A 24,348-nucleotide genomic window follows, 5' to 3' on the forward strand; every position below is an offset into this window, starting at 1 on the left:
TGTGTATAATTAATAAAATACCAGCTTATCATTTAGAGCTATGGAAAACTTACTAAAGAAACAAAACGATATAAACGGTTGGACAGGCGACTACTACTTCTCATCATAAGTTTTTCATTGACATTTTATTATGTACCTTACTTTAAAATATTATATATATGTATGTGTTACTTATTTTAAATATTCAAACCCTGGCTCTGTGTGTCTTAGGCAAGTCACTTAACCTCTGTGGACCTCAGTCACCTCATCCATAAAACAGGACAGTCTCTACCTCACTGGGTGGTTGTGATGAGAAACACTGGAAATGATTAAGTCCCGGCCACAGGACACGATCCCATAAATGGCAACTGTTTTTTAAAAATTAAAACCCATGATGGCAGAATACAACATGAGAAGAACATATTCTGATTACAACACAAAAGGTAAATGGAGTTGAATATATAGAATTAATTTTACGGGCAGTTTTGGTGTTTTTTTACCACTGGGTATTTGTACCCAGGGTTGTCAAAAACTCAATGTTAATTGATCCAATCATCTACTTTCTGATGTAACCTTCCCTCCCTGAGAACCACTCAACTTTCCCAAGTTATGTGTTTCCCAAACTTCCAGTTACAACTCTACCCTTAGGAAGGACTGTCTCCTCTCATCAACTAGTTTACCTTAGTGCTCGTTCTACCAACGCCCTCAGGCCTTGGAGTGCATTCCTTGGGGTACATTCAGGAAGAACAGGTACCTGGAAACAAAGTAATCACCTGTTTCCTTCCACAGCCTCTAACCTGCCCCGTCAGGGCAGGCAAGCTCTCTGTCCTTGGAGGTTGCACTTGTTCACAGTTCTTTGGGAAATATTTATTTCTCCAATATCAAGACAATCCCTACCATCTCATCAGTGAAAAACGAGTCCTCTATTAACGTCTCCAATTCACTCACAGTGAGGTGGAATGTACATCGACTTTTTGCAGCCATGGTGGGTGGGGCGGAGGGACTTCAAAGCAAAAAACTAAGGCCACATTTCAAAAGGATTACACCACAGAAATAGCAAAAAAGTATAGGGGTGAAAGAACCTGCAATCCTCATTCCTCAAGGCCGGGAGGAGGGCTGGACCCGGTCCTCTCCTAGGTCTACAGCAGCCTGTTCCTAAAACGGCACCTTAGGTCCCTACTTCCCTTTGTGAAACCGTAAGCAAAGTAAGAGAACGCTGTTTGTGTTCCTGGCTCTCGGGGCTCCGTTTCACGTTAGGAACTCGGGATGCCAACCAAGTCGGAAGTCGGGCTGACAGGAACTACTGCACCGCAGGGTCTTTCGGGTGCGTGTTCAGTTTTCCTCCCATTTCCCAGAGAAACGAGAGACCCCGCCTGCCCCCTCGTGCAGCTGCAGGGCGGCCCTCGGGACGTCTGGGAGCACCTCTCGCAGGGCTGCTCCCCAAGTTTAAAGGCAGCTGCCGGCGGCCGGGCCTGTCACCCGGACCGTCCTAACCCGCGCACGGCGTGACAATATGGGTGGGAGTGGGGGGGTGCAAGTGCAAAAGAAAATTAATGAAATCAACAGTCTCCCGTGGGAAGAAAACGAGCCTGCGATCGGCACTGTGACCCGGCCCCCCAGTAGCGGGAATGTCGGGGGGACAGCGCCGTGCGCTCACGGGAGGAGGCGCGGGGGGCCCTGGGAGCCGCAGGAACCGGGGGGCTGACAGGGAAGAGGGGGGCGGCGGGGCCTAGGGACGCTGAGGCCGAGGGGGCGTCCGGAGGGGTTGACAGAACTGAGGGGAGCGGCGGGGGAAGGACCGGTGACGGCTGGGCTCAGGCGGGCGGCGGGGCCCGGGGGCGCTAAGGGGGCTACCGGGCGGGGGTAGTGGGCCGTTGGCGGAACCGGCAGGGCGTCCCGGGAGGGGGCGGCGGGCGCGGCGGCCGGAGGAGGGTGCAAGGAGGAGGGAGGAGGGGAGATCTCGCTCTCGCTCTCGCCCCGCGGGAAGGGGGAGGTGGAGACGCGACCGGCTGCGGGAGCTGCAATTACCGTGTGGGCTGCGGAATTCTCGTGGTGTTTGTCGGGGAGATGCGATAATGGCGTCCGTCCTCGCGAGAGAAGCCGCCGCTCTGCGCAGGCGCCGCGAGTCCCTCCTCGAGGCCCTCTGCCCTGCACTATCTGCGCAGGCTCCCTGGGCGGGGCGCGCCGGGAGCGGGGGAGGGGCCAGAGGCAGGGCCTGCAGCTTGAGGCCTCCCGCGCGCGCTTTCGCCCGCGCCGTCGACCGCCGGGCATGCGCACGCGTTGTACTCCAGTGCCACGGTTTGGGCCCCGAGGAGCTCTTACTTCCCCAGGGTGTGTTAGGGCTCCTCGCTAACCCTTGAAAAATCGTGTCGGTGGGCCGTTGGAGGACTTTGCATTTTCTTTGAGACTGAATGAATTAAGAATTAGCTCCCCACCAACGACTACATATCCCGGAGGGCCCTGCGCGAACCGCGAGCAGTACATTCTGGGACTCGTAGTCCCGGCGTCTGCGCCGTGCCTGCCGGTACTTGTAGTCTCTCCATACTCCGGTAGTCCGGCCCGCGCCGTGGGCTGCTGGAACTTGTAGTTCAGATGCACGGGATCGCTGCGCCCCGCGTGTGCTGCTGCTTCCGCTCTGGCGGGGTTCCCCCAAAGAATAGGTGGTGCACAAGGGTCCCCCGTGTCATGTGCACAGTCCTGAGTGCACGCTCGTGGGGGAAGAATATATTAATTATATGTGATATATGTTTTGTATATAATTAATGTTATATATTGCATATAATACGCGCCTATGTAAATATAAACGATTATAAATATAAATATGGTATGAATGTAAATATATTTATAGAACATAAGTGCATGTTTGTGGGTATTCCCAGACTATAGACAGCAATGTTATTCCTGCTTGTTGTCATCACCGTTGCTTTTCATGTGTGCTGGGCTTACTATTACTTTTCATTTTACTTCTTTATACTTGCCTCTGTTTTCTGAGTTGTTTACTTTGAGCAAGAATTCCTTTGATCACCCAAACACAAGAGGATGGAGCTATTTTCATTCAGAAAAGGAAATGCTTTACCATGAGTTTCCTGCTCATTTCCCTTTTGCCAATGATAAAAACTTGATTCAGGGCAGCAACCAGTTGTGCAACCTTGGGCAAGTTTGTTGAGTTAGCCTCTCTGCCAGTTAACACTGGGGTTCTGCTGAGGCTGGTCACCGGATTCCTTTACCGAAAAAGTGCCTTAAAGAAATTGCAAAGAACCACAAAAGGTCAGCGCTGGAAAAGATAATTGATATGGAAACGAGATATGTCCTATGTAGAGATGAGAAGTCCAAAGAGATTGGAAAAATTGCTCAGCAAGGTCACAGGGCTGGAAAGAGACAAAAAGCACTGTGTGGAATCCAAAACACCTTGGTCTGGAGTCTACAGTCTGTTCACAGTGGGGAAAAAAGATTGCAAAAGCTAACCACAAAAACCCTGAGAGAGGCATGGGAGCAAAAAAGTTCTTCTGTCGCCACCTCAGCCTCAGTCAGAGCCAAATCTAATACTTAACTATGTAAGAAGTCTTAACATTCTGCATCTGAGGAGAAAGCAGATAAACGTAAGGAGATATTTTTCATATTATCTCAAAATATCAGAAAGTCCTCACCAGTAGCTCCCTTGCAGGTGTGGGTTTGCCGACTCCTTCCTGCCCAGGGCTTGCACACTGCTTGGCTCCAAGCAACTGCTTACTAAGTCATGTTCAGAAATTAAACCAATCAAAATTATAATTGTGTGTGTGCTGGAATCCTTGACTTCTCTTTTTTGTTTTCAATGTTTCCGATTTACTTATTTTACATGTTGCTGCCCAGGAAGCTCCAATAGAAGAAGGTGTTCAATAGTCACATCTCAGTGATTAACCATGGTTTTTTCCAAAAAAAAAATTAAATCGCTTGAAATCGACAAAGATAGCTGTCTACCGATAAAGGGTCACTTCCTGACCACACAGGACCCTTCTCCTTACCCATCAATTCATACAAGACTCCAGTGGACATCCCTGGAGTTAATTAGGCTGAAGTCACGTTTGGTGGGTGGTTTATAAGAAGAGAGGTGCACTCTGACCTGGATGAGACCAGAAATGGGGGACCCCTTAGATGTATGTATGCGGGACATTTGCAAAGATCTCAAAGGCCCCTTCTTCAAAACCACGCAATGCCCACTTTAAGCAAAATCTGGAATCCTTCAGAACAGTCCTGTTCTTGAAGATGTCAAGTAGGATGGAGAAAAGTGAATTATTCATGAAGTCCTTCGTTGCCCAAGAAAGCTTAGAAAACTGAGCTTAGAAAGCTTAGAAAGCTGTTCATAAAAGCAGAGCCATAAGAACAGGCCTGAGCTGGGCCTTGAATCTAAGCTCTCTTGTGGCAAGTTGCTGAGGCTTCACACTCACAGATCATGAGGCCCTGGGGAGGATTCAATGTAGCAGAGCTTCTAAAGGGATTAGCAGAGGGCCTGACTCAGAAAATGATGATGTTACTGGTGCTGAGTTACCATGCCTTGGGCAAGGCACATCTTATTTTAATCCCTATTCTTTATGAAAAACATAAAGTTCAGAGAGATTAAGCAACACACCCAAGGTCACACAGCCATAGCAGTACAAGCACTTTGAAGAGGAAGTTTGTGAGATGTGATGGAAAAGGTACTTAGGATGTGGGCCGTGCAGGTTGCAGGTCCTCGTTGGCCAAGGGATGAGTTTTGTCTTGATCCTAAAAATAATGGGAAGCCTTTACAAGGTTAGGGGCAAGGGTAGATATGATCAGATTTGTGTTTTCAAAAGTCACTCTGGCTGGAGTGTTGGAAAATCAATTGGGGGTGGGGAGGAAGGGTCCTGAGTGGATTTGGAGCGAGCACTTGAGGAAACTATGGCAGGCTTCCAGGCAAGAGACAATGGAGTCCTGAACTAGGGTGATCCTAGGGGAGACCAACATGCAGAGAAGTGGACAGAATCAAAGAGTGAAATCAATAGGACATGAGTATGAATCCAATACTGAGAGCAGGGTAAGGGAAGGAGGGCAGCTCGGATGCCTCATGGGTCTGCAAACATGTAAAACTGGATAGACAGAGTACCGTTCCCTGGGATGGGAAACTCTGCGCACCACTGGCCACTGGCCACCATTGCTGTGGAGGCTGCCAGGAACAACGCTTCTTTGTTATTGGTCCAGCCAAGGGGGCCTCTTCTGTAATTCTTCCCCCATCCTATGACACTTTCCTCTACTTCACACAAAGGCCCCCTTTGTGTAGGTTCCCAGCACCTGCTGGGAAAAGATCATGTTGGGGGTGATCTGGAATCCTGGAGCTAGAGCCCACAAAATAATTCACGGGAAATGGGAAGAAGGAGCACCCAGCACCCACTATGGCCCCATTTCCCCCTGGCGTGAATTCCACTCAGACCTGGGACAGGCCACCGCCATACGTTCTGGGCCATCAAGAGATTTAAAGATTAGGAAGTGATGTCAGCAACAGGGCAGAATGCGGGGTCCCCCATCATATCCTCCCTCAGCAGCCATAATTTGGCATCCATCCATGGACAGAAGTACCTTGGTGGGAACTTGGAGATGCCTAAGAGACTGTGAATCCCTGGTGGAACCCCAATTCATAAGGGCCAGTTTGAGTCAGCTACCACTGACTCAAGTGGAAGATTCACTAACCTTGGTCTCAGCTACAGACCCAGAAACAGACCATCCCCCTGTGGACGCGGCTACAGCTCCATTTGGCCTTGGTCCTGTCACCAGCATCATCCACCAAGGGATCCAGCAAGAATCAGACCTACGCATGCCCCAGATAACAGGCCCAATGTATTTGGTTCTGGCTGTGGACCCTGAAGCAGCCTGGGACCCAACTCTAGCCCCTCTTAGCTGTGGTCCAGGAGCAGTCCCAAGCCTCCCAGGGGGAGACACACCGTCCGTAATGTGATACACCACGTTAACAAAATAGAAGATAAAAATTACATCATCTCAATAGATGCAAAAAAAAAAAAAGCATTTGACAACTTCAACATCCTTCATAATTAAACCTCTCAGTAAATAAGGTACAGAAGGAATAAACTTCAACATAATAAAGACCATATAACTGATAGCTAACATCATGCTCAATGATGAAAGGTGGAAAGCTTTTCCTTTAAGTTCAGGATCTTAGTGCCCATTCCTATTCAGCATAATAATGGAAGTCCTAGTCAGAGCAATTAGGCAAGAAAAAGCAATAAAATGCATGCAAATCAGAAAGAAAAAAGTTAAATTGTCTTTGTTTGTAGGTTACATGATCTTATACATAGAAAATGCTAGTAAAGACTCCACCAAGAAACACTTAGAACTAGTAAATGAATTCAGTCAAGTTTCAGGATACAAAATCAACATGCAAAAAATCAGTTGCATTTCTATGCACTAACAATGAACTGTCTGAAAAAGAAATGAAAATCATCCCATTTACAATAGCACCAAAATAATAAAACACTTAAGAATTAATTTAACCAAGGAGGTGAAAGATCTATACACTGAAAACTTTAAGACGTTGATGAAAGAAATTAAAGAAAACACAATAAATGGAAAGATATACTACCTTTATGGATCAGAAGAACTAATATTGTGAAAATGTTCGTACGATCCAAAGCCATCTACAGATTCAATGTAATCTCTATCAAAATTCCAATGGCATTTTCCACAGAAATAGAAAAAACCAATCCTAAAATTCATATGGAACCAGAGAAGACCCCAAATAGTAATCCTGAGAAAAAGGAACAAAGCTGAAGGCATCACACTTTCTGATTTCAAACTATATCACAAAGCTATAGTAATCAAAACAGTATAATACTGGTGTAAAAATGGACCCACAGACCAATGGAACAATGTATAGAGAGCTCAGAAATAAAACCACACGTATTTAGTCAACTAATTTTTGACAAGGGCACCAAGAATATGCAATAGGGAAAGAATAGTCTCGTCAATAAATGGTGTTGGAAAAACTGAATATTCACAGGCAAAAGAAATGAAATTTGATGCCTATCTTACAACATACATAAAATTAACTCGAAATGAATTAAAGACTTAAATGTAAGACCTTGAAGAAAACATAGGGGAAATCTCCTTCATAGTGGTCTTGGCAGTGGTTTTTTTGGATATGACACCAAAATCACAGGCAGCAAAAGCAAAAACAAAGTGAGCTACATCAAATTAAAAAGTTTCTATACAGCAAAATAAAAAAGCAACTTATAAAATGGGAGAAAATATTTGCAAACCATATATCTGACAGTCAGTTAATATCCAAAGAATATAAGGAAATTATACAACTCAATAGCAAAAAACAAAAAACACAACAAAACTCTGATTTTAAAATTGGCAGAGGACCTGAGTAGACATTTTTCCAAAGACATATAGATATATGAAAAAGTGCTCAGTATCACTAATCATCAGGGAAACACAAATCAAAACCACAGTGAGATACCACCTCTCACCTGTTAAAATGGCTATTGTCAAAAAAATAAGAAATAGCAAGCATTGGAGAAGATGTAGAGAAAAAGGAACCCTTGGACACTGTTGGTGGGAATGTCACTATGGAAAACAGTATGAAGTTTTCTCAAAAAATGAAAAATAGAACTACCACATGATCTAGCAATCCCACTTCTGGGTGTATATCCAAAGGAAAGAAATCAGTGTCTCCAAGAGATATCTGCTTGCCCATGTTTATTGCAGCATTATTCACAATTGCAAGTGTCCACCGATGAATGAATGGGTAAAGAAGACGTAATATATACAATGGAATATTATTAAGCCACAAGAAAGAACGAAATCCTGCCATGTGCAACGACGTGGATGGACCTAGAGAATATTATGCTAAGTGAAATAAGCCAGACACAGAAAGACAAATACTGTATGATCTCACTTACAGGTGGAATCTAAAAGAGCCAAACTTATAGAAACAGAGAGTAGAACAGTGGTTGCCAGAGGCTAGGGGGTGGGGGAAATGGGAGATGTTGATCAAAGGGTAGAAACTTTCAGTTGTAAGAGGAATAAGTTCTGCAGACCTAATATACAGCTTGGTGACTGGAGTTAATAATGCTATATAGCAAACTTGAAATTTACTAAGATCTTACGTATTCTCACCACCAAAAGAAAAATGAAAACTGTAAGCGACGATAGAGGTATTAATTAATCTGATTGTGGTAGACCTTTCAGAATGTACACATATATTAGATCACCTTTTTATTTGTCAATTGTACCTCTGTAAAGCTAGAAAATAAGTATATTTTTCAGTTTTTTAAGAGAGATAAGGACCCTACCACTGTTGCACGGATATGATGTCCTATGAACCTGGGACAGCTACCTAAACTTCCTGTGCCTTTAGTCTCCTCGCTGTAAAATGGGGTAGTAAGACCTCATGAAAGTTCCTTGTGTGGTAGCGTGCCTTTGAGTACAGACTCACGTGGGTTCCACTCCCAGTTACCTATGTGGCTCTGGACCAATAACATTATATCCCTGGCCTCAGTGTCCTCATCTGTAAAATGAAACAATAAAATCTACCTCCCAGAATTGTTTGTAAGTTGTGAAATTGACCATGGGAAGTGCTCACAGCAATATTTGGCACAAAAGGTATACTTACCTGGATCATTTTTGCAAAAATTTGTATCTATACCAACAACTCTGACAATCATGTTACTACCAATGAAACATTAATAGCTACCACCATTGATTGCGCCCTAGGTTCCAATTTCTGTGCTTTTGCCTGAATCTGTAATAACCTGCTGGTTTATCTACATTTTGCCAATCCTGCTTGACTGCTTTTTTTGCTATCTTTTTCTTTTATTGCGGTTAAATATGTATAACATAGAATTTACCATTTTAACCGTTTTAAAGTATACAATTCAGTGACATTAAGTACTTTCACAATATTGTGCAACCATGACCACTAACTCGTTCCAGAACGTAATCATCACTCCAAAAGAAAACCCTGTACCTTTTACCAGTCAGTCCCCCTTCCTCCCAGCCCCTGGCAACCACTGATAAATCTACTTTCTATCTCTACGTATTTGTCTGTTCTGGACATTTCATGTAAATGGCATCATACAACATGTGATGTCTTATGTCTGGCTTCTTTCCCTCAGCATAATGTTTTCAAGGTTCATCCATGTTGTAACCTGTGTCAGCATTTCACTCTTATTTTTAATTAATAAACTTCATTTTTTTAGAGCAGTTGTCAGTTCACCGCAAAGTTGAGCAGAAAGGCACAGAAATTTCCCATGTACCCCTGGCCCTTCCACACATGTAACCTCCCCCACACTGGGGTTCACTCTTGGTGTTGTACCTTCTTGGTATCTTTTGCTAGTCTTTTCCCCCAGCCTGTGGTTTGTCTTCTCCTTCTCTTGACAGTGTCTTTTACAGAGAAGTTTTAAATTTTACTGAAGTCTGGCTTAACTATTATTTCTTTTTCATGGATCCTGCCTTTGGTGTTGTATCTGAAAAGTCATCGCTAAACCCGAGGTTGTGTAGGTTTTCTCCTATGTGCTCTTCCAGCAGTTTTATATGGTTAAAAATAATTGCAAAACCCTCAATTACTTTTGTACCAACCTAATAGTTTTGCATTATACAGCTAGGACTATGCTCCATTTTGAGTTAATTTTTGTAAAGTGTGTTAGATCTGTGTCTAGATTCATTTTTTTGCATGTGGGAGTCCAGCTGTTCCAGCACTATTAGTTGAAAAGACAATTTTTCTCCATTGTGTTACCTCTGCTCTTTTATGGAAAATCAATTGACTATATTTGTGTGGGTTTCTTTCTAGGGTCTCTATTCTGTCTGTGGATCTATTTGTCTATTCTTTTGCCAATACCACACTGTCTTGATTATTGTAGCTTCATTCCTTTTTATGGCTGAAAAATTGTATTTTGTGATATACCACATTTATTTATCTATTCATCCACTGACAGACATTTGGGTTATTTCTACCTTTTGGTTATTGTGAATAAAGCTGCTATGAATATTCGTGTACAAGTGTTTGTGTGGATGTATGTTTTCATTGCTGTTGGGTATATGCTTAAGGAATGGAATTGCCAGGTCAGATAGTTCACTCTTGGTTTAACTTACGGAAGAATCTGTTTGACTTCCCAAAGACACTCTTCATTATTCTGAGCGAGCAGTTGCTGACTTCCTCCTTCAGAGAGGTCCGCGTGGGGAGGAACCACCAACCAGCACCACCTCACCAGCCACCTGAGTGTGCCGTCTTGGAAGTGGGTCCTCCAGCCCCAGCCGAGCCATCTCAGCTGATACCGTCTGGAGCAGAGGCAGGCTGTTTTCACCAAGACCTGCCCACATTACAGATGTGTGAGCTAAATAAATGATTGTTGTTTCCAGCCACTAAGTTTTGGGGTGATTTGTTAGGCAGAGGTCACGGGGATATAGGCTTCCATGCACACTTTTTATTCCAACCAAAAATCTCCCTGTAACAGGTAAGAATTTGGAATGGATGGTGGGCCATTTCCCTGCAATACCATGTGCACTGATTATGCACCTGACGCGTATGCCTGTGGAAGCGATGGACAGGCATGTGGCAGCACTCAAAGAGATGATGAGCTCACGGCCACGTACGCCAGCCCTGCCCGTGCCACTTTCCAGCTAGGGAGAACTTAGACCAGGCACGTCACGCCCTCAGCTTTGGTTTCTTCCTCTGTAAGATGGAGACTGAAATATCTGCTCCGTTAGGACCCTTTGGAATACAGAGAAAAACATTTTTAACTGGCTTAATAAAAGGAACTTATGGATTCACATAAATGAAAAGTTTGGAAATGGACTTGAGAAATAGGAATGGCTTGGCTGAAGCAATGTCATATTCTCTCTGTGTGACTTTCTCTCAGACATCTGCCCTTTCTAAACCAAGGGTTCTTATTATGACAGCAAGAAGCCCTTCAGCAATAACCATTAGGAAACTTTGAAGAGAAAAGGTTCATTACTTACAGGCCTTGGAGTGTCCAAGGCACACAGCAAGGTGTGTGTGTGGGGGGTGGGGGGGGCCGGGGGGGAAGAGAGAGAGAGAGAGAGAGAGAGAATGGGCCTGGGGTTCTGCTTTCACTGGGGTCATGGGTTGGGCCTAGGGTTTCGCAGGCTCACTCTTTATTAATGAATTTAAAACATAACAGCGAGAATTTAAAGTGTGAAAAGAGAAAAAAAACAAGTAGCCCAAATGGTCAGTTATCAGAATTAACCAAGATCTCTAAAACCAAAGGTGTCTCAATGGGGCGGGTGGGGGGGACTGGCTCTTTATCTAGTCATGTGGCTAATATTATATTTGTTTGAGATAGTTATCTTTGAAATGGATGCCTCTTTGAAATGGATGCCTCCGCAATCATAGCTTAAGTGTCTAAACTTGCATTACAGAAAAGAAAGTCCACTGTCAGGGCTCACACCTACAATTCCTCAGTATACGTGGTGACGCTGGTGTATACAAACCTAGTGCACTGCCAGGCATATAAAATTATAGCACATACGATTACAGCAGGAGGCCCTCCCACCCAAGTTTGTGTAAGTACACTCTGTGATACTCACACAACGATGAAATCACCTAACTACCCATTTTTCAGCATGTATCCCCATCATTAAGCAACGCGTGACTGTATAGGCTTATATCTCATGGACATTTCCAGAGCCACAAGAAACAGTTACCCGCAGTTCACGCTGGGAAAAAGAGATTTTCACTTTTCACCTTTGAACTTTATGACTTGTATATATGTTTAACGACAGAGGTTTCAATTTCTACTCTAAAAGCGATTGAAATGGTGTGTGAATCAGCTGAGGGAATTGCAGGACGAGCTGGTTCCAAGGAGGTCAGAGGGACCCCAGACCCACAGGGATGGCCAGTGATGCAGTCTACCTAAAATAGGCTGGTGACGATGGCAGGGCAGCCTGGGATGGTGGAGGACATGCCCCTAAGAGCAAAGGGAAGTTGGCAAGTATCAGCTTGCCAATGCAATTGGAAGCCTGGGCTCATGCAGGGCCTGTGACATGGTACTTGGCATGCAGCAGTAGTAACAGAACCATTCTAAGCACTTTACTTGTATCTTTTCATTACACCCTCACAATAACGTAACAAAGTGTTATTATCTTCCTGTTTTACAGATGAGGAAACAGAAGGTAGAAGTGAATGAATAAATGAATGAATGAATGAATGAATGAATGAAGCTACCCAAGCGTAGGTACATTTCTAAAATGACTCCATGGGAAGAAAAGCCTATATATTCCAGAGTTGTTTTTTGTTGATTGCAACAAAGGCAATCAAACTTCTGGGCCAGTCAGAGAATTGGATGAACGCTACAGACCTTGTACACAACCAATGGGGTTCTTGGGTTCCCAGGAGCCCACATGTGGACTCAAGGTTCAGAACCCCTGTTCTGCGGGGTTTTCCAGATCTAAGACCCTAGGATCCTATGATAAGTTATGATATCCCTGCCCCCTCAAGGCTTATCAGTTTAACCCCACCAAAGAAATTAGAAACTTCTCCAACCCTGTAATCTCCATTTCATGGGTAAAAAGTGTCTGCGGAATAAACTGCTATGTAATCCAACGTAGTCTTGTTTGTTATCTGGCATCTGCAAATATTACAGCTTACATAATGAGACACACCATCTTATTTACTGTCCAAATGTGGAGACTTTTGTGCAAGAAAGGAGTACCAGTAATATTTATATGGAGACAAGAGCCAAAACCTGGGAGCCCTGGGCAAGCCTAGTCAGCTTACTTGGGGCAGAAAGAATTTGTATCAAATCAGGTCTGTGTTATGGAAAGTGGGGACTGGCTGCTTTTCCAGGAGCCCTAGGCAGAGAGGTCACCTGCTCACCGGCCCCACCCCCCACCCCAGCTTTGGCTGAGTCCCATCCCCACACTTTTGTACCTATTGGTCCCTGTACATACATATAGCCTGGCTTTGTGCCTGATCTGGGGTGGCCTGAGGCCAGAGAGCCACATGGCTTCAAACAAGAGGTCAACCCCAAATAAGAGAGACTTTGCCCGCACCTGTGTGCCTTCGCCTGCCCCTGGGACTCACAGCAGGCCTGCCTCCCTGGCTAGCTCACCCAGCTGTTTACCAGATCAAAGCACAGTGACCCCAGGGGCCTGGCCACTGCATAGGCCACTTGTCCCAGCACACCCACCCCTAAGCCAAACAGAGTATCATTCTAGAAGCTGGGATGGTTGAAATTTAACCATCAGGTTCGTGGTTTGGATGAGTTTTTATAGTAAGAGGTGGGTCCAATCCACTCCACCACTGTCCCAATCAAATTGAGGACACATAGTAGGAAAAAAATCACCCTCTATCGGGCTCTGAGGGGAACAGACAGACCCAAGATGCTAAGGACCTCGATATGGGGCAGGAAGTATCCAAAGTCCTCAGGTTTCTCCGTCTTGGTCAAGCAGGCGTGGGGGACTCTACAAGGTCATCTGCTGAGGCCAGAGCGACCGTGCTCCCAGCATCCCTGTGCATGGAGAAATAGAAATAACGCTTGTAAGTAGAATTTCTTAGATTTCTTCGAATCCTCGAATTTCCCCAAATGCGATTTGATGTTTGTCCAATTTTATGGTGTCTTTCAAAATGGAAGACAGTCTGGAGCCAGAAGTCTTGGGTTCACATTTCCACTCTGTCTCTTTTCCCATGGATGACCTTGGGCAAGTCCTTTAATCTCAGATTCACTGGGTGGCGGGGGGTGAGGCAAGAGGCTTAGAACAAGGCAGGTAGCAAGTGCCGCCCCACACCAAGACGAGCTGTTATCATGCAACATCCAGCCCTGACGGGAAAGGAGCCAGTCATTCGATCTCCAGAACCCCTCCAGTAGAGAACACTCTCAGCGAACAGGCAATAAGTAGACCAACCACGCAGCTCTGTCCTGAGACTGCCGCAGGTCAGCCTCATCCTGACGTGGGCGCAGTGAATGCTCTTTGAACTTGGACTCATTGCTCCCTCTTTCTGGGTCTCAGATTCTTCCTGTCAAATAAAAGGCCTGCATCAAAGGCTGAAAAGTTGGCTTCTGATGTAAATATGTCACAGTTTCCAAGATTGGGTAGTTGAAAGAGCAGGGGCTTCAGAACCCGTCATTCCTGTGGGGTGGGCCAAGTGACACTTGTCGTGAGAGCTGGGCGGGTTGCTTCACCTCCCTGAACCTCAGTTTCCTCATCTATAAAACGAAGTGTTGCATGGGGCAGCATAAAGAAGAAACGATGTGAGTGGAAAGCCTGGAACACACCAGGCTTTTCGTGAGCATTATTAGCTCTTTCCAGTTAATCTGTTGGTCCACACCTGACGACAATGCCGAGCTTTCTTGTCTCGAAACCACAGGGCGATTTATAGCACTTCAGCTCCACTTGGGTTCCTGTTAGGCCAGAACTCAGGCCTGTGAAGGTGAGAGCAGGCAGCCTAGGGTGTGTTGGACCACACCCCTTGGGGTGAGCTTGGGCTTAAGCTCCAAGACGATTGTGGGATTCGGGAGTTCCTAGAGGTCCCAGAGAGCAGGAAACCCAAGGAGTCCTCCCCGATGTGGCACGGAAACGAAACCAAAGTCATGGGGATCCACGTCGAAAACCCTCTACCCAGAAGGGGATGGGACGGAAGCCTTGTCCCAAACCCTAACCCTGATCCTTTCAGTTACCCCACACTCAGAGTAGGGCCCCCAGACCGGCAGCCACACCCCATGGGAGGCTGCTGTACAAGGCAGTACCTCACGCCCAACCCAGACCTACCCGTACATTTCAAACCATACAGCAGCATCTGTGCTCATATAGAGAGACACTCCCACCTGCCCGCCTCCAACACCAATTTCCAGGGAGGCAACTGCTATGCGTAGTTTGCAGGGCAGCTTTCTGACGCTTTCCCTCATGCACATAGAAACGCATCTAGCCATGCACAAGACTTTTCAAAGAATAAAAGTACCTCACTTTATATGCTGACCTGCACCTCGGTCTTCTTTACTTAACTGTAGACAATTCCGCAATTGTGTCTCAGTACCTGTCCTGGCTTAGTACTACCATGAAGAGCATCAGACCACCTAGACGGAACCCTCGCCCCATCACTGCGCAGATGTGTGCCCCGAGGCAAGTTTATTAACCTCTCTGAGCCTCAGTTTCCTCACCTGTAAACGGTGGGTAATAAGAGTACTTACCACACAGCGCCATTGGCAACACGAAATGAGGTGTTACGTGGAGAGGCTTAGACCAGAGTCTGGCATCTCAGAAGTACTCTCCGTGCGTTATTATCACCATTACGTCACCAGGGACAAAGCATGCACGACCCTGTATTTAACCATTGCCCTCGTGGGTGACATCCAATTTTTATCTAGTAAACCATATTCCCCCACATCTTTGCACACTTGCGCAGGACAGAGTAACAGCAACTTTGTATCGCGCGCCTAAATCGGTTTATGCCGTGGTAATCCAACAGCTGGCAGGGGAACCCTAGGGCACTGTGATTTCAGAGTTCCACAGTAAACGGGATTTATTCTGCCAACAGGGAAGACTAGAACTTCCAGAGAAATCCATTCCTCTCATTCCGTGTTTTGTTTATTGGGATTGGGCCGAATATTTCAATTGTGGGGAAAAAAGAAAGTTTGTTACTAAAAATGATTGAGAATCACTGGTGGTTTGGCCCAGAGAGAAAAGTCAAAGAGTTATAACATGCTTGGAAATAATTTCAGGGACCATTTCATTTAAGCGTGCCCCGGCCATGTCTCTGTGCGTGCGGAAGCTACCTGCTACCCACGGTGCATCTCTCTTCTTACGTCTGTCATCAGTGATGTCCACGTTGGTAGCTTAATGTTGGCTACGGTGGGAGTTGTCACACCGTGATAAGTGACAAACACTACATACACATCAGGGCTTCTTATGCCCCAGCAGAGCTGGTTATCAAACTTTCACCAGCACACCACTCATGTTCTCAAACATTTTAATAGATATCTTGCTCACGTGACTGCAGGGCTTCTTGGTTTGGCCCACACTGGTGGGACGGGCTGGGCTCCAAGCTGGGGGCGTGTCCCAATCTGTTCAACATGTCTCTCCTTCTCTGCACTTGGGCCAAAGCTGGACCCATAAAAGAAGAGCTATGAATATTTGTGGAAAGATGGAAAAAAGAGGATAATCCTTCGCCTTTATTACTTCCCATCAGAGAGCTGCTTTAGTTATGGCAAGACTTACTTTGCTGACACCAGCTTGGTCCTGAAGATACATGGCCAACTTGAGCAAATATGGGAAACCTATTCAGGATTCAAGCAGCGTCATCACCCGTGTTTCCCTGAAAATAAGACCTAGCCAGACCATCAGCTCCAGTGATGGTCCAACCAACTGAGCCATCCAGGAGCTCAGTGGCAGCTCAGCTCAAGGTGCTGTGTTCAATCTTAGTTGCAGGTGGCAGAGCCTACCATTCCTTGTGGGACTCGAGGAGTTGAACCAGCAACCTTGTGGTAGAGAACCCACTGGTCCACATGGGAATCGGACCGGCAGCCTTCGGAGTTAGGAGCACAGAGTTCCAACTGCCTGAGCCACTGGGCCAGCCCTTTAATGCGTCTTTTGGAGCAAAAATTAATATAAGACCCAGTCTTATTTTACTACAAGACCCGGTATAATATAATATAAATATAATACGATACAATAATACCAGGTCTTATTTTAATATAAGACCGGGTATAATATAATATAATATAATCCCAAGTCTTATATTAATTTTTGCTCCAAAAGATGTGTTAGAGCTGATGGTCTGGCTAGGGCTTATTTTCAGGGAAACACAGTCTTTGCAGGGCGCGATAGGCAATACCATTTTACCCTATGGTAAGGATGGTGTTCAACGCACATGTTTCATGTTCGGCAGCCGCTTCATGCAGTTCTACAAACGTAACCTAAAACCTCGCACTCTCCTGCATCTTGCATCTCTGTGTCGGGGGCAGCTGAGTCTGCGGGTAGAGGAGGGCCACCTCTGCGGCCCTCAGCTATTCCTGTCTTCTAGCGATGTGCAGGGTTGTGCAGCCGTGTTGAATCTCCGTTTCCCCACAGGGATTGACACGAGGGTGGTTTGTGAGGGCTGCACTGTTTGTTAAGTGTTGCTTCCCATCAGACACAATCGTGGTTGTGCTTCAGAGGGGCTCTGGGAGAGAACAGACAATGGAAGACTGGTACAGTGCTGAATTAAAGGAGGCTGCAACAAAGGACATGCAGCCAATTATCCAGCTCTGAGTCTGTTGTCATCCATGACAAGGAGAAAGCAGCAGGAGGGAGGGGTGTGCCTACAGAACATTTCAGGCTGAGTTTCCCTGAGCTTGGCCAAGTCATTGCTTCAGGGCCCTGGACTGGGGTCTCTGTGGAACAAAGGTCCCTGCTGGGCTGTAAGGCAGGAGCCAGAGCTAACGTGGATTCCACAAGCTACCTCATCTAATTGCAGCCAACCTGCTGTTATTATACACTATTATTCTCGTTCTATGAATAGGAAACAGCCTGAGGGTGTGGGGTGGGCGACAGGGGGAAGGTAAAGAACCTGCTCAATAACTCAGGTGATGAGTAGGGAGAGCTGGGTTATTTGGTCACAAAAGTGTCTTCCCCCCTCCATAATGTTGAAAACTTTAACACAAAATTAATCAGCGACACTTAAACAGGGAAACTTCATAGGAAAATCTGCATTTTTATCCCCTCTTGAAAAATCGAGAGCTCTGGCAACAGATGCTGCCGTGCCTTCCACACTGACACAGTGCCCATCTCTCCCTACTGCCTCTCAGCTCCAGGTTGAGGGTCAGCTGCCTCATTTACTTACCTGCCAGGCCCCCAATCTGTATCCCAGGAATCGGGTAAGATGATGGCCAAGGCCACACTCCACCACCGCAGCCTCCACTTCTGTGATTTCACAAACACTGACTCTTTCACATGATTGGATGTTTCTTGCCCATGATGAACCCACATGGTCACGTCCCATATGTGGAAAGTGGCACCTCTTCACTGTGCTGCCCTCCAGGTCCCGACTCTGTGCTCATCCTGAGTTTGCTCTCAGATCTACATGTAAATCATTTTAATTTATATACGAGGTATGACAATTAAGTTCATGAACTCATCCTAGAAAAAGTGCTACCTACCTCATTGCTGAATATCACTATGGTCACCTTCGAAGTGCTCCCCTTGGGAAGCTATGCACTGACACCAGCGCCTAGTCCACCCTTCAAAGTAATTTTGGAACTCTTTTTCTGGAATGGCCATCAGAGCTGTCATCATATTACCCTTGATGTCCTGAATGTCATCAAAATGTCTTCCTTTCAATGTTTCCTTTATCTTCGGGTAAAGAAAGAAGTCATTGGGGGGCCAGATCAGGTGAGTAGGGAGGGTTTTCCAATACAGTTATTTGTTTACTAGCTAAAGACTCCCTCACAGACAGTGCCATGTGAACTGGTGCATTGTCGTGATACAAGGAGCATGAATTGTTGGAGAAAAGTTCAGGTCGTCTAACCTTTTCATGCAGCCTTTTCAGCACATCCAAATAGTAAACCTGGTTAACTGTTTGTCCAGTTGGCACAAATTCATAATGAATAATCCCTCTGATAGCAAAAATGTTTAGCAATATCATTGCAACAAGTTCTCGAACTTAATTGTCAGACCTCGTATATGGGCTATCCATCAGCAACATGTCCACTTTCATAGGGAAAGCTGACACACGAATCTGATGGTGGAATTTCAGGCCTTGGGTGGCCACTGCCAGAAGGATTGTGGGGAGTTCCCTCAAGGGTCCACAAAGAACAGAGAACCTCTGCCAGGTCTGGTTGGCAGCCCAGAACAGCAGGAACCTGGAGAAAGAGGGATGGGGGAGTCATTCTGCTCAATTTTCTTGCTGCTGGAGCACTTTCACCTCCTCCTTGCGGGAGACTGAAGTTTCAGCCCTACCATGCAGGTGGGCGTGAAGTCATAGGAAGACGTTCTGCCCTCTGCCTCCCTCCCCACCAGCTTCCCTCACCCACCTGCTTCCCTGGGGCTGGGCTGGAACCACAGGTCATGGACTTCCTGGGACAGCACTATGACAATGGCCACAAATCAATGTACTGCAGAAAAATTGGAGCCTGGGAATGGTCCAGAGAGCACATGGAACAGGGATCCTGTACCGATACAGGCTGACCATCTGCTGACCCCAGGCTCCAGGCAGGGCTGGCTCTTCTGGGATCTCTGCTTTCTGCCTCTGAAGCTCACGTAAGATCCATCCATCATCAGAGTCTCTTCTCCCTTCTCTCTGCCCACAGTGCACCCCCTCTGGAAGGGCCCGGCCTCTGTGCCAGGGGGCACCCGGCAGTCCCCCATCAACATTTGCTGGAGGGACAGCGTCTACGACCCCCGGCTGCAGCCTCTGCAGGTCTCCTACAACGCTGCAGCCTGCCTCTACGTCTGGAACACCGGTTACCTCTTCCAAGTGGAATTTGACGATGCCACCGAGGGGTCAGGTGAGCCCGAGTTGGGGTTTAAGGCCTTTCTCGCCTCCTGTCACATCCTAAGGGTGGGGTCATGGGTTTAGCAGAGGAGACAAGAGCTTTGCTTACATGCGAAGTTTGGGGACAAGGACCAGCAATGCAGAGGCAGGAACAGGAAGAATTTATGAAGGGTCTCAGCGGGGACAGAGGAGTGATGCTTATTTTAAAGATTAGAATGCCAATCACCTACATTCACACGGTTTAACTAGGGACAAAACCACGAACAAAGTTAAGTCTCTTCCCTCATGGGTTACATTTCAGGGAGTGGGGAGGAAGAAACACTAAGCTAATAAACATGCAAGGATATTGCACATCAAAGGAGAAAAACAGAGGAAGGCAGAGGAGAGAGGCCTGGTGGTGGTGAGGCCTGAAAGGAGAGGAGGAAGGAAATTGTGCTGACAATGGGGACGGGGCACCTGGAGCCTGATTACCTCACTGGTTCTTACTCGGAGTGAGATAGGCCACCAGTAGACACTGACCTGGCTGAGGTTTTAAATGGATGCCCCACTACTATGACAAAGAGGAGGGCAGGAGGACAGGGGTGGAACAGGGACGCGCAGGAAGCTGTCCAGGATGGCGGTGGTGGAGGGCGGTGGGACAGGTGGGCAGGGAGGCCCCAGAAGCCACCAACCCCTTATGGGTCCCAGTGCTCTGGACGGGCTTTACGTGAATCAGCTCCTTAAATCCTCCCCAGGATGCTCAGGAGTTTGGGGTGGTTGCTCCATCCGGTTGGACGTCAGGATGTTTCTTTCTATGATATTTGCCAGGGTTGGCTGCTCGATTCCAGCTGGTGCTTTTTCAGTCCCTTTTGGTGTCATCATAAGGCTTGTTTATGCCGACCCTCTGTTTTCTTTCTGGGACTTGGGAATGTTCCTATATACAGGACAGAGGGTGCCCACGTGACCCCCCCCCGTGAAAACCTTGGGCACCAAGTCTCCTATGGGCATCCCTGGTAGATAACACTTCACACAAGTTATTACCACTCATTGCGACAGGAGTCAGGGTGTCCCTGTGAGTCCACCAGAGAGAGGACACTGGAAGCTGGCACCGGGTCTCCTCCAGACATCACCCTGTGTACCTTTTCCCTTGGCTGATTTTGCTTGTATCCTCTGCTTGTAACAAATCTTAGCCTTTCTGGGCCAGTCCTCAGCCTATCTCCTCCCACATGCCCAGTTATCTTGTTCACTTACCTGTTGCCCTGGCATGGAGGTACACGCCACAGGGGCACTCTAAACCATGTGTGCCAGCCTCCTTGGAGCCTGGGGACAGGGACTGGATAGTATGCAAGGCCCAGCCTCACCTGCCTCTCCTGGATGACTGGATGAGAGGACAGAGAGTTCTTTTTCCCTGTGCAGGCCCTGTGAAGTGCTTCATGCAGACCCTGCTCAGCCTTTTCAGGTCTCTGTCCTCATCTCACAGGTGAGAAGGAGCTCATGTTTCCTGAGCAGCCGCCTATGTGTCTGGAGCTGCACATGGTTCTTGGTCAGTCTTCATAGCAACCCTCAAGGATGCTTGTCATGTAGCGCTCCCCACATGCAAGGGACAGGACCCTCAACTCTGGCCAACGTAAGCAAAGAGGAACTTCTTGGAAGGTTAAGCCTAGCTCAAAGAAAAGAAAGAAAGCTGGACACCCCGATCTTGGAAAGCACAGGAACCAGACCAGCTCAGGGCTCCGGGGAGCAGAGGTTATACATTTATTTACTTAGCACGCCAACTTTTTTCCTGCCCTTGTTGGTCTGTTCCAAGTTCAAATTCCCAAGGAGCAACTGAAATTGGCTTTCCAGGTTTAATATGGTTTGTATTATTTTTAAACATTTCAGGCAGCAACTTTAAAAGACTGAATAAAGGATAATAGTTCCTGAATTTTTAACTGCTTGGTTAATAGTTGTGTGAATATACTAATAATTTTGAGAAATACAGATATGGCTGTAAATGGCTATTATATAATTCATATTCCTCCTATATAATTTTTATGTATAGTTATGGGTCTTTACGATATCTATATAACAGATTTATTTTCCTCTAAGTCATAAAATAGGAATAACTTTGAAAGTTACCTTGGACTTTTGTATGAGTATTGTTAAGATATATTTGACAAAGTCATTCAGATTCCCAAGAGAGAGGGTCTGGTGGCTGAGCTTGACCCTCACCTAGTCCTTGGTCAGTGGGGTACCCGGGACGCTGACCCATAGCCTCACCAAGAGCACACTCTGATGGATGCACTGGTCCTAGGGGACATCGCAGTGTTATTTCTAGAAGGTGGAAGGTATGCTGGACAGACAAGCAAACACCCTCTTTAAAAAGCACCGCCATCTAATGAATAACAGCACGCACAAAACAGACACCACTGTGGAAAGTATTGGAGTCTTCATTCTACGCAAGGAGAAACAGAGGCTCGGAGGGGAAGTGACTCCCTCAAGGTTGAGTGGCAGGGAATAGAGGGGTCGGGTTCAAACCCAATGCCTGCTGATGCTAACGCCCTCATCAGTCATAACCGGCCCCCTTCTCCTTGTTAAGGGCTTCACGCGAACAAACTTGAGTATTTCATGTAACAACGGCATGAGACGCATGTTATTCCCCATTTGACAGATGAGAAAAATGAGGCTCAGAGAGATTCACTGCCGGAGGTCACAGAGCCCTCACAATGAGATTCTCTACTCTCCAAAGAAGGGAATTTTAGGAGCACGAACCCTCTATGGAAGGAATCTGCATCCAGCATCCTCAGGGTTCAGGCACAAGGCCAAAGGTGTGAACCAAAGCATAAGAAAGGAAAGAAGTAGCATGTGGTTTGAATGTGGTCAAGCTCATGTAGGTCCCCAGGAGAGCCAGCAGCCTGCTCAGGGTGCAGGTGGGCTCCTGGCTCCAGCCCAGCCAAGCCTGTGTCCAGTGTGTAAACCCCAACGGGAAGGCCAGTGAACAGTGAGTTCAGCCTGGGGCACCCATCCCTCCCCCACCAGCAAGAAGACACCCACGCCTGGACCCTCCTGACAGGTGGAGCAGGGATGTCTCTGATGCTTCAAGGAGGGCTCAATTGTGTGCATTATTCTTATTTAGGTGTCTTACAGCATGTGTGCATTAGAATCTAGTTGTTTCTGTGTCTCACAGGAGCTCAGGATCAGAGTTTAGGCTAGGAAACTAGACCATCGCTGGTGTCATTTATCTCATGAATCGTAAGTCAAGGCCTCCTTTTGGTCAAGAATGTCAACCTCTTGAAATTTACCCAAAGTTTGAATCATAGGAGTGGGCATGGCCAGTCAGAACAACCCTTTCTCTGGCTTCAGTGATTGGTCCAGAGGTAGGCATGTGACTCAAGACAGGCCAATCAGAGCCAAAGAGTTTTTCTTGGAAATGTTAAAAGAGAATCTCTCTCTCTGCCTGCCCACTGGGGTCACCTGCATGCCCAGGCCTATGGGTCCTTAGAGAAGAGCAAAGCCAAAAGATGGAGGAAAAATTGAGGCCGAGGCCATTGTCAGAGCTTCTAACTGCAGGTGTGCCTGAAGCCAAACTAGCCCCTGAGAGACTAATCAATCTCTTTGTTGCTTCAGTCAGTTTAAGTTTCAGTCACTTGTTTCCAAGAGTCCTAATACAAGTAGACAAATAAAAAGTGATTAAATTAAGAGAGAAGAAATAGAAGGGGTTCCCCGGAGAATTGCCAGTTTCAGTTTTTTTAATCTTTGCTCAAATGGAATTTAGCTGTAAGCTGGGTCTGTGCAGCCCGGGGTGAAGGGGAATGTTGGCCATGATCTGTTTCACTTGACCCACAGAGATGGGCGGTCAGAGCGTGGTGCTTTAAGACTCCCAGACCCATCCTTCAGGAAGCTGGGCCCACATAAGCCTGGCCCTTCTGACTATATGGCTATTGGAGTGCTGGTAAATGTTTAGCAACTGGCCTTCTGAGTGTGGGGCAGGGTGGGGGCAGCAAGAAGCTATGATTTGTAGTGTGTGCCACTTCTCATGGTATAAATGCTCCCACATGGCTGATTCCAAGCTCCCAATGCAAAACTGCTGATCATGAGTTGGGAAGAGATGCCCACAGTCCGTTCCTGGGAGCCAGATGAGCCCGTCCCACACATCACTCTTCTGAGCTCTTTTCTCCAGTCCTGCAGCCTCCGATCTCAGTTTTCCTCTCCAAGTGAGTAATTCACTGTAATGGTTGAGACTTCCTTTGTGTTGCATGTGACAGAAACTCAACTCCAACTGGCTTCAGCAAAGAAGAGGGGAACTTATTGGCTCAGATCTGAAAAGTCTAGGGCGCATCATGGTCTAAATCCTCCCTGTCGGCTCTTTCTTCCCCTGGTGGGTTTGTTCCAGGCGGGGACTCCCGAATGGGAAAAAGATGGTGGCCTGCAGCCCTGGCTCAGCCTCCCAATAGACTGGCACAAAGGGACACCGCCTCTATCCCAGCAACAGCAGCATCAGCCCCAAGGCTTGTTCCCATCACCCAGCTTCCATCACTCATCTCGGGTGAGCCAGTCACAGTGACTCTGGGGGTGAGCTGCCCTGGAGCAAGGAGAGGCCAAGAGTGGAGGACCCCAGGGTGCTATTCCCCAAAGTGGGGTCAGGCCAGAGAGGCACACTCAGTGCCGTCTCCACTGGGCCTGATGTCACTGCTGTTGACCCTGAACTGACCTTGGCCCCCTGATTCTCATCGCTTTCAAAGTCCAAGGCTTTCATGCCCATTGTTGCAGCCAGGCCTCTGCACTGACCCAGTCCTGACCCCCACTCTTTGGCTTCTCCACCACCTGCTCGATCTGGTTCAAAGCGGCTCACCCCACCCGTCCACAAACCAAACAAATTATCTGGTGTCTCTCCCCAGCCACATAAATTAGTTGGGTAATTCCCCCTATGGCTCACATCCACACAGGACAATCTGGTTTCACTTTACTTGTTA

General features: G+C 46.8%; 2 protein-coding genes and 1 long non-coding RNA gene across 12 annotated transcripts in view; 2 read left to right on the top strand and 1 right to left on the bottom strand.

The window, feature by feature from the left end:
* Positions 1 to 2,139, bottom strand: part of BANP (BTG3 associated nuclear protein) — a 117,783-nt gene extending 115,644 nt beyond the window's left edge. For 4 of the 9 annotated variants that reach the window (XM_019742736.2, XM_019742735.2, XM_019742733.2 and 1 more), the window contains exon 1: positions 2,008 to 2,139. The gene's annotated coding sequence lies outside the window, so the exon portion shown is untranslated. Of the gene's footprint in view, positions 1 to 659; positions 734 to 2,007 lie in introns of all 9 variants that reach the window. The other 5 variants (XM_019742730.2, XM_019742729.2, XM_074314465.1 and 2 more) reach the window with 3 other exon arrangements.
* On the top strand, positions 1,168 to 10,353 carry LOC141567468 (uncharacterized). Its single transcript, XR_012490109.1, has 2 exons — positions 1,168 to 1,303; positions 10,110 to 10,353. It is a non-coding gene; the product is annotated as an uncharacterized LOC141567468 (long non-coding RNA).
* A 2,866-nt stretch (positions 10,354 to 13,219) lies between these two features.
* Positions 13,220 to 24,348, top strand: part of CA5A (carbonic anhydrase 5A) — a 33,847-nt gene continuing 22,718 nt past the window's right edge. Inside the window, exons 1-2 of one of the 2 annotated variants that reach the window (XM_074314468.1) lie at positions 13,220 to 13,489; positions 19,233 to 19,430. In XM_074314468.1, coding sequence (XP_074170569.1) covers positions 13,333 to 13,489; positions 19,233 to 19,430 — 355 coding nt within the window. In that variant the 5' untranslated portion in view covers positions 13,220 to 13,332. The remainder of the gene's footprint in view (positions 13,490 to 19,232; positions 19,431 to 24,348) is intronic. The other variant, XM_019742752.2, reaches the window with a different exon arrangement.

Source organism: Rhinolophus sinicus, linkage group LG11 (genome assembly GCF_036562045.2).
Source record: "Rhinolophus sinicus isolate RSC01 linkage group LG11, ASM3656204v1, whole genome shotgun sequence".
NCBI classification, from domain to species: domain Eukaryota; kingdom Metazoa; phylum Chordata; class Mammalia; order Chiroptera; family Rhinolophidae; genus Rhinolophus; species Rhinolophus sinicus.